Genomic DNA, 13,327 nt, shown 5'->3' with positions numbered 1-13,327 from the left:
GAGCTTTCCATTAAAAGGCAATGAAAGGCTCACTGGAGCAGTTGGTACTAACTCATCTCCATCTGGGTTTGGATAGGTTGAAGAGAAGGAAAATGTGCAAAAAATCCCCCAGTTTTAAAATTCAAACCTTAAGTTTCTTTAAGCCAAGTTTTACAGCTTCAGCAATGGCTATAGCTCCTTTTGATCGTACCAGACAATCTCCGAAATTTAGTACTTCAATGCTTTGGAGAGTCTTCAGAGTCTAAAAATACATAAGAAAAATCATATTTAAACAGTCAAGTCAGAGAAGTATAACTAAGATTTGACATGAAATGGCTATGACTATTGGCAGGCGTGGAATGTTTCTGTCAGTGGAAAAGAGTAAAAAACAAATTCTTCTGCCTTAGCTCTTACCTCAGCCATGGCAATAGCTCCTTCTTCTGTGAAAGTATTATCATTAAGGTTTATAACCCTCAGGTTCTGGTTTTCAGTGAAGGCTTTTGCTAAAGCTGTAATGCCTTGATGGTTTATTCCATTCTGTGTCATGTGTACCTCCTCCAGGGTTCCTATGGACTAAAGAAAATATTTTATTTGCACTTTTCTTCATTTTGTTTCACCCCCATCCACCTACAACCCAAATTTATGTCTGCCACTTCATATAAGTCATGTAGAGCTTACTTCTACTTTACCCTTACACTTCCACCCCCCCCTGCAAAATTGCTCCACTAAGCACATAGTATAATCCTAAAAATAGACCTATTCCAACTCTCAAGCTTTAGTCAGCAATTTACAGGTACACTGGAACAATGCAACTTAGATAAAAATGCAAGAAGTGTAAAAAACATTCATGGCTACGGAACCATCGCCCAGAGAACAAAATCAATTCTTAAATGGAGCTGACCCTATATTTAACTAGGAAAAAAAATCTTACAAGATATTCCATGAGAGGAGTATGCAAAATTTGATTCCAAAGACTGAACAATAAAAAATCTATTAAGTAAATCTTTAAAATTTTTTTTGTCATTGTTCAGCCTTTAACCACTGTAGCATGGGAATACTTAAACAGTCCCAGTACCATCTAGTTTGAAAAAGCTTGATCTACAGAAATGAAACAAAAGTGCCCGACATTGTTATCCCCCACCCCCATAAAGGCGATTGCCAAGGTGTTAAGAGAAGGTTACACTGCAGGGTGTTGCAGAAATTACTTGTGCTACATCTGAAAAAACAATTTATAGTATGGAAAACATTTGTCAGTTTTCAAAGCGGAAAAGAATGGTGTGTGGCGACTCACCGGTTAGTCGGGCGAACCGGCTCGGCAGTCGGTTCGCATGGCGTCGGAGCGACGAGGCCCAAGATGGCGGCGGGCCTCGTCTTTCCCGAGCGACGGGAAGAACCCGCGCGCGGGAAGGTCTTGATGACGTAGTACTTACGTCATTGCCGGTTGCTTTGGGCGGGAACAGTCTCCCTTAAAGGGCCCGCGGAAGGCGGGAAAATAAACCACTTCTTGTTCGACAATCCTCCGACTAGAGTCTTGTTTTATTTCGCGGTAGCAACCGCTACATTGGTGACCCCGACGGTCCAAACGGATTTTGGACCCGCGCAATGGCCGACAGCACAGCAGCCAACGCAGTGGCCCTCAAGCTGCCCACCTTTTGGACACTTCGGCCCAGCGTCTGGTTTGACCAGGCCGAAGCACAATTCCACCTTCAGCAGATCACCTCAGACTCCACGAAGTACTACCATGTGGTTAGCTCTCTGGACCAAGAGACAGCTGCCCAGGTTGGGGACTTCATCCAGTCGCCTCCGGAGGAAGGTAAGTACCCAGCTTTCAAAGACCTTTTGATTTGGACCTTCGGCCTCTCCCGTTGTGAGCGCACTGCCCGCCTGTTTCATCTGGACGGCCTGGGGGACAGATCCCCATCCACCCTAATGAATGAGATGCTGGCATTGGCCGAGGGACACAAGCCATGCCTGATATTCGAACAGGCCTTCCTCGAACAGCTCCCCGATGGCATCCACCTGTTGTTAGCTGACGCCGACTTCAGCAACCCCCGTGAGGTGGCTGCCCGGGCAGATGTCCCGTGGAGGGCCAAGCGCAAGAGCGGCTAGTCCGTCAGTCAAATCACCAGGCCGCGAGCCCAACGCCCGCCTCACCCGGCCCCAGCAACCGAGCAACCACACCCCAGGAACGCAGACGACGACACGGGTGACCAGCTGTGCTTCTACCATCAGAGGTGGGGGGCGGAGGCCCGTCGATGCCGCCCACCCTGCAAGTTTCAGGGAAACGCCAGGGCCAGCCGCCGCTGATGGCTACGGCGGCTGGCCGCCGACAGAGCCTCCTATTCGTTCAGGACAAGAAATCTGGACGGCGTTTCCTCGTTGATACTGGAGCGGAGGTCAGTATTTTGCCCCCGACCGGCCGCGACACTCGTAACAGGCCACCCGGTCCTCTACTCAATGCCGCCAACGGTACAACGATACAGTCTTTCGGCACCCGTACACTTCAATTACAATTCGGTGGCAGCCGTTTTACCTGGACCTTCACCCTTGCCACGGTCGCCCGACTACTCCTAGGAGCTGATTTCCTTCGGGCCCACAACCTGTTAGTCGACCTGCGAGGGAAGCGGTTAGTCCACTCTAGCACCTTCCAGACCTATCCCCTGGGAGAAATCAGCACACCAGCCCCTCGCCTGGACTCCATTTCCCTTTCTGGCGACGATTTCGCCAAGCTCCTAGCCGAATTCCCATCAATTTTGGCACCTGCGTTTACGAATTCTAGGCCCATACACGGGGTACGACACCACATCATTACTACAGGGCCACCCCTTCATGCCCGAGCACGACGATTACCTCCAGACAAGCTCCGCCTGGCAAAGGAAGAATTCCGTCACATGGAGGAGCTGGGGATTGTTCGCAGGTCAGACAGCCCCTGGGCCTCCCCCCTGCACATGGTCCCCAAAGCCATCAGAGGGTGGAGGCCCTGCGGCGACTATCGCAGGCTGAATGACGCTACCACCCCGGACTGCTATTCAATCCCTCACATCCAGGACTTCGCAGCGAACTTACACGGGGCCCGCATCTTTTCCAAAGTGGACCTCTTCGGGGATACCACCAAATCCCGGTCCATCCAGATGACGTCCCCAAGACTGCGATTATCACCCCATTCGGCCTGTTCGAATTCCTTCGGATGCCGTTCGGCCTTAAGAACGCCGCGCAGACCTTCCAGCGGCTGATGGACGCGGTAGGCCGAGACCTGGACTTCGTGTTCATTTACTTAGACGACATACTGATCGCCAGCCGTAACCGCCAGGAACACCTTTCCCACCTCCGCCAGCTGTATTCCCACCTCCGCGATTTCGGCCTCACGATCAACCCGTCCAAATGCCAATTCGGACGACTCTATCGATTTCCTCGGCCACAAAATCACCAGCGACGGGGCAACACCCCTACCCGCCAAGGTGGACGCTATCCGCCATTTTGCCCGCCCCGACACAGTCAAAGGCCTACAGGAATTCCTTGGGATGGTCAACTTTTACCATCGGTTCATCCCTGCAGCAGCCCGTATCATGCGCCCTCTGTTCTCGCTGCTGGCTGGTAAGGGCAAGGACATCACCTGGACTGACGAGGCTGCGGCTGCTTTCGTTAAGGCCAAAGACGCCCTGGCAGACGCCACGATGCTTGTACACCCTAGGACTGACGTCCCGACTGCCCTCATGGTAGACGCGTCCAACACCGCGGTGGGTGCATTTTTCAGCAAGCACCTTAGACCGCCCGAACTGAAGTACAGCGCTTTTGATCGGGAACTTCTAGCACTGTATCTGGCAGTCCGGCATTTCCGATACTTTCTAGAAGGCAGGCCTTTCACCGCTTTCACCGATCATAAGCCTCTGTCCTTTGCCTTCTCCAAAGTCTCCGATCCCTGGTCAGCTCGTCAGCAGAGACATTTATCCTACATTTCCGAATTCACAACTGACATCCAACACGTCTCCGGAAAGGATAATGTCATTGCTGATGCACTTTCCAGACCAACCATCCACAACCTATCCTTGGGTGTCGACCACACGGCCCTAGCTGACGCACAGCAAGCCGACGACGAACTGCCCAGCTACAGAACCGCAGTCTCGGGTCTGCAGCTCCGAGATTTCTTGGTTGGTCCAGGTCAGCGGACCCTACTTTGCGATGTTGCGACTGGTCAGCCCCGCCCTATAGTCCCTGCAGCCTGGCGGAGACGCGTTTTTGACTCGGTACATGGGTTGGCGCACCCGTCCATCAGATCTATTGTCCGACTGGTCACCAGCAAGTTTGTCTGGCATGGCCTGCACAAACAGGTCAGTGAGTGGGCCAGGACTTGTCCGCACTGCCAGACGTCAAAAATCCAGCGACACACCAAGGTCCCACCACAGCAGTTCGAGCCTACCCGTAGGAGGTTCGACCACATACACATCGACCTCGTGGGCCCTCTGCCGGTTTCAAGAGGAGCCCGGTACCTCCTTACCATCGTGGACCGGTTCACGAGGTGGTCTGAGGCAACCCCCCTGACTGACATCACAACTGATTCCTGCGCCTGGGCGCTGCTCACAACTTGGGTCTCACGTTTTGGTGTTCTGGTCCACATCACTTCAGACAGAGGCACCCAATTCACTTCCACTCTCTGGGCTGCATTAGCGAACCTGCTAGGGACGCAGCTGCACACCACCACGGCCTACCATCCTCAATCAAACGGGTTGGTGGAACGTTTTCACCGCCATCTGAAATCAGCCTTGATGGCCCGCCTGAAGGGTCCTAACTGGGTTGACGAGCTGCCTTGGGTCCTGCTCGGCATACGCACTGCCCCCAAAGAAGACCTCCGCACTTCGTCAGCTGAGCTTGTGTACGGGGCGCCCCTAGTTGTCCCCAGGGATTTCATACCTGCCCTTCGGGACCAAGGGGAACAACCCCCAGCAGTCCTACAAAGACTGCGCGAGAAGCTTGGCAACTTGGCCCCGATTCCCACCTCACGGCACGGTCAAGCCCCATCCTGCCAGCCCAAGGAACTACGGGACTGTAAGTTTGTTTTCGTTCGCAGGGGCACACCTCGGGCGCCATTGCAACGACCATATGAGGAACCGTTCCGAGTCATACGGAATAATGGATCCACCTTTATTTTGGACATTGGAGGCAGGGAACAGGTTTTCACGGCGGACCGCCTCAAACCGGCCCATTTGGATCTGCAACAACCTGTCGAGGTTGCAACGCCGCGACGCAGAGGCCGGCCCCCTAAGCGGCAGCTGGCACAGCCCATGGACCTTGGGAACTGTATCGCCGGTTCTGGGGGGGGGTTGTGTGGCGACTCACCGTTTAGTTGGGCGAACCGGCTCGGCAGTCGGTTCGCGCGGCGTCGGAACAACGAGGCCCAAGATGGCGGCGGGCCTCGTCTTTCCCAAGCGACGGGGAGAACCCGCGCGCGGGAAAGTCTTGATGATGTAGTACTTACGTCATTGCCGGTTGCTTTGGGCGGGAACAGTCTCCCTTAAAGGGCCCGCGCAAGGCGGGAAAATAAACCACTTCTTGTTCGACAATCCTCCGACTAGCGTCTTGTTTTATTTCGCGGTAGCAACCGCTACAGGTGCATCTTAAATTACTGAGGAAAACAAGGGCAGAGTCCCCAAAGACTTGTGCCACAAGCTTTCAAGTATCACTGGTAATGTGAATGCTACCATAAGACTACGGGATTGCAGATATCAAGTTTGTTTTTCTAGACAACAGAGAGAAGTGAACTAAATAAGCACAGTCAGCAAACCTAACAAATTGGAGAAACATCTTGTGATTTTAATGAGATGAAATTAACTGTCACTTTGAAGAATGCGTAAATGAATGGCAGCCAATTTAAATTTCTTGAAGCAAATCAGGTCTGAAAGTAGTGCAGATATGTAATCGTGATGCTTGATACTGTTTGAAAGAGCCAGCACAACCCAAAACCTGAATTATTTCTTTCATCAGTGGGGTTTTTGATTAAGGTCAACAGACTCTTGACAACTTTAAGAACCAAAACTTTCAGTACCACAAGTTTTCCCCAAAGGATTTCAATTAATTAGGGCACTAAGGCGATCTATACTTCTAGAAGGGAAGTAACATGCCTTCCCACTAGATGAAGAATCCTCAAAACATAAATGAATACTTAGCCAATGGACTGAAAGATTATTGCAGTGCTCCATAACACTGACTTACTGCAGCAGCAACAAAAAAAAACACCCTCAACACATTAGATTTCTGTACCTTAAAAGCACCAGCTAGTGCAATAGCACCTTCATTCTCCAGACGATTTCTCCCTGCAATGAAAACTTTCAGTGCCATTGGCCTTCCTGATGCACGTGACTGTCTGTGACATTCACTGAGTGCTGCTGCAAGAATCTGCAAAAACAGCAAACAAACTTTATATCAGAACACATTACAGCTGAATCACAAAAATGCTAATACACAGGAGGCAATTTGGTCCATCTTATCAGTGACTGCTAAAAGTCAAGCACTCCAACCTAATTTCACTTTCAGGACTTGTTCTGCAGGTCTTGATTTTCAAGCATGCATCCAAGTATTGTTTAAATTTGATGGGGGTTTATGGAGTGAGATCCAAACCCTAACTACCCTTTGGATAGATGTTTTTTATCCCCCTCATCTTCCCTCTCAATTCTTCTTTTACTAATTACATAAAACATATTGCCCCAGGTTTTTGACCTTTCTAATAAGGGAAAAGATCTTTCTGTTCATGCTTGCTAGGCCCCTCACCTCAATTAAGTCTCCACTCAGCCTTCTGTTTCAAAGAAAACAATCAAAGCTAATCCAATATTCTCTCAACCACATTTGCTAGTCCTTGTAATAGCAAGTAATTGTAATAACAATTGTAATTAGACAAAAGTTGAACACAACTGGTCCATGACCCAGAGCTTTGCAGATGCATGTCAGTTATAGTAAGCTGTTTTGAACTGGCTTCCTCTTTCTGATTTAAGAGTGGCAATAGCACAGAAAGAGACCATTCTGCCCACCACGCCCATACTAATTCTACACAAGAGCAATCCAGCTCATTCCACTCTCCTGCCCTCTCCCCATAATCCTGCAAATTCTTTCAGATATTTATTTGCTCCCTTTTTAACCCTACAATTGAATGTGCTTTCACTACTCCCCCTGCAGTGCTTTCAAGCCCTTAGTCCTTTGCTGCGTGAAAAAGTTTTCCTCATGATAATTTTGGTTCTTTTGCCAACAATCTTCATTCTATATAGCCTAATTCTCGACTCTTCTGCCAATGGAAACAGCTTCTCTATATACATATACTCTTGTCTTTACACTTCATGGATTTCAAATACCTCCATCGGATCTCCTCAAAACCTCTCACGTTCGAAGAACAAGCTCAATTTCTCCTCTTTTCACATAACTAGTATCCTACAGTCCTGGAATCATTTTGATAGATCTCTTTTGCATCATCTCTAGATCATTTCTAAAGTGCTACACCCAGAACTTGACACAGAAGTCCAGCTGTAGCTGAATCAGTGTTATAAAGGTTCATCATGACTTCTTTGCTCTTGTACACTGTACCTCTCCCAATGTGATTTTAACCATTCTCTCAACTTGCCTTTCACTTTCAACAAACCAGGCACATTAACTGCTCAAAATCTGAAACAAATACAGAAAGTACTGGAAGTACTCTGCAAGTCAGGCTGAGGAAAGAGGAAAAAGTCAATGTTTCAAGTCAACAACCTTCATTACAACTGGAAAAGCAAGAAAACAAGTATTTAGTTACAACAGAGATGGAGGGAACATAGGGAATGTTTGTGATAGGGTGGAGACCAAGGTTGTCTGGGCAATTTTGTGCCAAAAGTTAAATACGTATTGGAATTGTCAGATGCAGAGCTCAGCAAATGCTGGAAATTTGAAACAAGAGAATACCCAGATCAGGCAACACATCCTCAGAGAGAATAAAATTGAGTTAGCATTGTGCAACAATTATGCATGCAGCTTCACAGACGAGGGCCTCTGATGCTGTATGAAGATTACAAATTCTCCCTGTGATTGCGTGGGTTTCCACCTGATGCTCTGACCTCCTCCAACATCCAAAGATGTACTGTAAGGTAATTGTGTACTGTAGATTTCCCATGTAGTTAATTGCAAAATTGAGTTGATGAACACATGAGAGAGATTAAGTTGAAGGACTATAGGGACAATAAGGGAATGGAATTGATGAGATTGGAAAGTAACTAAAGTTACAAGTGGGTGGCCTACATTTCTGGCATTTTCAGTTTTCCAACATCTTTAGTTTTTTGACTCAATTATTCCCAGATCCATTTCTGTACTCCTTTTAGAATTATGTCCTCTCCTCATTCTTCCTGCCAAAATATAAAATTTCTCAGCATTATATTTCATATACCATGAATCTGTCCATCCCATCTCTCTGGTTATATTTCCTCCAAATCTTACATCACATGCAGTTGTGGGAATTGGGCCTTGTGCACACAAAACTAAGTAATTAATGTATTTTAAACAACACATGGTCCTATTAGTGATCCCTGGGGAACTCCAACACGCACTTAGCCTCAGTCCGAAAAACCTTGCAGTACTACTTTCCAACTTGTTTTATTTAGCCACTTATCTATCGATACTGCTACAGTCCTTTTTATCCTATGGGGCTTTAATGTTGATGACGAGCCTATTACATGACATCTTCAAACCTCTTGAAATGTATAAAGTTGCATTTCCCTCATCAACTCCTCGCCTCAAGTTTGCTCGCCATGATTTGTCTTTATAAATCCATGATAGTTTTCTCTAATTAATCCAGCCATGTCCAAGTGACAGCTTATTCTATCCCTGATAAGTAATGAAACGCAGCTAATCTTTATTTGCTGTAATAGGGTCATTTGTATCCTCCAGACAAGCTGCCATATACAATTAGGAACATTAATTTACATCTGCACTTTCTGGTTGAAGACAGGGATAGTTACTAGTCTAGATAAAATTTTACAAGTAGAAACAGTGAATGTTAACAGTTAATGTCAGTACTGTTAACCGTGGGCAGAGACAGGTTGAATGCACAAGATTACAAACTGATTCTCCAATTTCTCCAAGAATATGGAAAACTTGATTACTCTACATTTCATACCAATGTGGATTTCAATTTCAATAAACAACTTTATTTAAAAAAGTTGGTCACACTCTTAAGCTTTTTGTTTAGAATGGTATCTTAATCAACCATCAAGCTCATGTTATCAGAGTCCATTGTGTACACCAAGCTTAATGTTTGAGGTCTTTTATGTCTGTATGATATTGTACAGAGGGAGCTACAGTACAAAGCTAAGCCTTGTAATTATGTACTAGGAATCAGGGATGTGGCCAGTGGGTAGCAACTTCCATTAGAAAGGGCATATTTGGGGCTTTAAGCAAGGACAGCTTTGGAATTTGGTTGTGTTTGCTTCACAACTTAACAAGGGTACCAACACCATCTGGGTTCAAACATTAATAAATGCTTTGACAAATTTGGACAGAGGCTAGTTGAACACAGAATATTTAGTAAATACCTGGCCACCACCAATTCCCATGCCACAGTTATTCAGTCGCAGCTCCTGTAATGTGTAACATGCTTTGCTCTTCAGCAAGGTTTCAATACTTCTGACTCCATCAGGTCCAAATGCATTGTCACTTAGATCCAGCTGTGTCAGCTGGGCTCCTGCATTCATCAGTGCATTGCCTAGGGATACCTTTAGAGAATTAATAGAGAGAGGAAAAAAAAAATCACAGCTTTCAGGTTAAAAACTTCCAGTATATGCATCAAGATATTCAATACACAAGACCTAGTGTCAGAAGGGATGGAGGGAGGAGGTCTCTTTCACCAGCAGGACATCCTTTGAAGTGATTATAACTAAAACGAATTAAAGCACAACCAAAAAAAATTCTGATGCTCAATTCAGGAGCTCTGTGATTCCTGGACTTTCAGGATAACTGTCCATGGGACTCATTATGGAGAAAGGTTTGTTGTGGGATTCTTCTCAGCAGTAGAAAGTGCTGCAAATCATTATCAGCTTAAAAAGGTCGTATCAAAATAAACTAAAATGCTACCACCAGCTTAGGAATGGCTGTTTCAATTGGTGTATTCATTCTTCATGTCCCTTGCCAATCTTTCTTTAATGACATGGTCTTGAGGTCAGTGCATAAACTCAACAGCAGGCCATCAAGAACTCTACCTGCGTGGATTTCTCATTAGATTGAAATGAACATGTGTACGTTGGTAATAGCTAAATGGCATGTGTTAGCAACATATTTGAGGAATTCACAATGGATCATAGATCACTGGATTCAATTTCAGATGGGATGCCTCATCTTAATGAAGTCATAAATGACCACTGGACCTATTGGTTAAGACTTAGAGAGAAGCTTTGGCTACAGGATCCTCATCCCAAATACCATCAGGTAAACCCTACTAAAAAGTGTGTATATGTACACGGTAAGGAGCATACAGTATGAACCACCTTAGCTGTACAGAACCTTCCGGTCAACAGGCTTAGCTACAGTTAGTTATTGGTCACATACTAAGAAGTCAGGACGGACTCAACAAAAATAAGTCAACATAAAAAGAGACTATACTTGCTATAGAGCACAAAGGTTCACTAGACTGATTCCTGTGATAGCAGGACTGTCATGCAAGGAGACAGTCGGTCAGTTTCCACAGGAGTTTAGAAAAATGAGAGGGAATCTCATTGATATGTACAAATTTCTGAGAGGAATTCTGAAGAAATCTCTTTCCTTAGCAAATGTCAGATGGAATTCCACTGGTCCTCATCTTCCATTCTACCTGCCTCCACATTCAACTGATCATTCTCCACCATTTCCCCTATCCTTTCAGCATTTCGAAGGGATCGTTGCCTTTGGAACTCCCTGGTCCACTCTTCCATTTGCACCAACCACCCTACTTCTTACAGCACTTTCCCTTGGAACCATGATGTAACACTCATCCTTTACCCTTTTGCCTCCCACCATCTTGGAATCCAAAGTCCTTCCAGGTGAAACAGCAAATCATTTGCACTGCTTCTTGTATATTGAAATCGGTGTTCACAACGTGGTTCTCTCTACATTGGAGAAACCAAAATACAGATTGGGTAACCATTTTGCAGAGCACCTTCATAAGTCCGCTGGGGTGACCCTGAGCTTCCTGCTGCCTACCATTTTAATTCTATCAATCTGATGCCTCCTGCACTGCTGCAGAGAGGCCCAATCCAACCTTGAGAAACAGCAACTCCTACATTCTTTTGTTTATTCTTGCTCTCTAACTGCTTCCATTCACTCACTGACCAGATGACCCCATTAACAGCTTGTCCTAGTTTTACACCATCTAAGACACCCCACACTTCCACCATCCCCCCCCCCCGAAGTTTACAATGCTTCTTTTGTCTCCTTCTCAGTTCTGACAAAGGGTCTTCAACCTGAAATGTTAGCTGTTTCTCTTCCCACAGATGTGGCCTGACCTGCTAAGCATTTCCAGCATTTTCTGTTTTTATTTTAGATTTCCTGCATCTGCACTATTGTTGATTTTTATTATCCAAGGAGGCTTGACAGGCTGGATGTAGAGAATTTGCATCTCCTGGCTGGGGTTCTGGAACCAAGGGTCACAGTTGCAGGATACAGGATACAGCAATTAGGATTGAGATAAGGAAACATTTCTTCTCTCAGGGGAATTCTTTAACACAAAGGGCCACGGAGGCCAAGTTGCTGAATATACTTGAGGAGATAGATGGATAATGAGACAAAGCATCAAGGGGTACAGGGAATGAGCAGCAATATGGTATTAAGATAATATGATCATGGCTGATCCTTTAAGCAGCAAAGCAGACTCAGAGGGCCAAGTGCAGACTCCCTTTGTACAAAGATTCTGCAGATGCTGGAATCTGGAGCAAAACACACAAAATGCTGGAGGAACTCAACAGATCAGGCAGCGTCTATGGAGGGAAATAAACAGTCGAGGTTGGTCTCGACCCAAAACATTGACTGTATTTCCCTCCATAGATGCTGCCTGACCTGCTGAGTTCCTCCAGCATTTTGTGTTGCTCCCTTTGTAGTTTACAGCTTTCTAAGTGAAAGGCGACTCTGCCGGATCAGAATTCCTTCATTCAGTCTGCTAATTGGCATCTTGCTGAACCTTGACCACCTCTTTTTCTTTCTTAAAAGTACACCAGATACTAGTAATTTACTACTGCTGAAGTAACTTTATAGTTCAGCTTCATTTCATTCTTCTCTTCCCAAATTTTGGAAAGGATTAAGTTGAACAGCTGATGTGCTTAGATTTCTACTGACATTTCCTGCTGTGGTGTATGTCTACAATTTCTTCCCAAACCATATCTGGCTTATCTCTACTATGAGAAAAAGTAATAAATCTTGAGACACACACACACACACACACACACACACACACACACACACACACACACACACAGAGGTTGTTTCCCCCAAAAACAAAGACAACAGAAACAAACCACTCTGTGCACTCCCCTGCTTATTTTTTTTTGCACAGGAAACAGATTGAAGGCCATTAGTAGTAAACAGTGGATTAAATTCGGACAGGCTTGACAGGACCAATGGCTTACTGCTGCTCCAATCTTTGTGTGTTCTTCCATTCTAAATTTGCAATAGCCTACAAAATAAAATTATGACTTTTGGCTATTGTCATGTAGCCAGGAGTGTGAAGAGAATATAATAAAAACAGGACTCACTGCTTCACTCAGCTATATAGTGGTATCAAATGATACTCAGCAATATTTAATGTTGGGCAAGGCTTTTGAAATTGAAAAGTACAGCAAGTCCACATTAACGTTAGAAGAAGGTGCAAATGGCAACAGTTTCAAATGTTAGGGAAGAAAAACAAAATGTATTAAGAAAAAAAACAAAGAAAAATCAGCTAGAACCATAGAACCATACAGCACAAAACAGGCCCTTCGGCCCACCATGTTGTGCCGTCCATCAGACCACCCTCACACTACCTAACCCCTTCCTCCCGCATATCCCTCTATCTCACATTCCTCCATATGCCTATCCAACAAGCTCTTGAACCTGTTCAATGTATCTGCCTCCACCACCACCCCAGGCAGTGCATTCCATGCACCAACCGCTCTCTGGGTGGAAAAACCTCCCTCTGACATCTCCCCTGAACCTCCCACCCATAACCTTAAAGCCATGACCCCTCGTCTTGAGCACTGGTGCCCTGGGAAGGAGGCGCTGACTGTCTATCTATTCCTCTCAATATTTTATATACCTCTATCATGTCTCCTCTCATCCTCCTCCTTTCCAGTGAATAAAGCCCTAGCACCTTAAGCCTCTCCTCATATTCAATACTCTCCAA

General features: G+C 45.9%; 1 protein-coding gene across 4 annotated transcripts in view; it reads right to left on the bottom strand.

Annotated features, from left to right (window-relative positions):
- The window catches only part of rangap1b (Ran GTPase activating protein 1b), a 74,292-nt gene that overhangs the window by 18,742 nt on the left and 42,223 nt on the right, over window positions 1-13,327 (bottom strand). For all 4 annotated transcript variants that reach the window (XM_052043160.1, XM_052043161.1, XM_052043158.1 and 1 more), the window contains exons 5-8: window positions 9,519-9,698; window positions 6,235-6,369; window positions 394-552; window positions 128-241 (exon numbers count right to left, since the gene is read on the bottom strand). In XM_052043160.1, the coding sequence (XP_051899120.1) occupies window positions 128-241; window positions 394-552; window positions 6,235-6,369; window positions 9,519-9,698 (588 nt within the window). The remainder of the gene's footprint in view (window positions 1-127; window positions 242-393; window positions 553-6,234; window positions 6,370-9,518; window positions 9,699-13,327) is intronic.

The sequence above is a fragment of the Pristis pectinata genome, chromosome 33, assembly GCF_009764475.1.
Source record: "Pristis pectinata isolate sPriPec2 chromosome 33, sPriPec2.1.pri, whole genome shotgun sequence".
NCBI classification, from domain to species: Eukaryota; Metazoa; Chordata; class Chondrichthyes; order Rhinopristiformes; family Pristidae; genus Pristis; species Pristis pectinata.
Note: the sequence above shows the minus strand (reverse complement) of the source record. Positions and strands in the feature narration are given on the sequence as shown.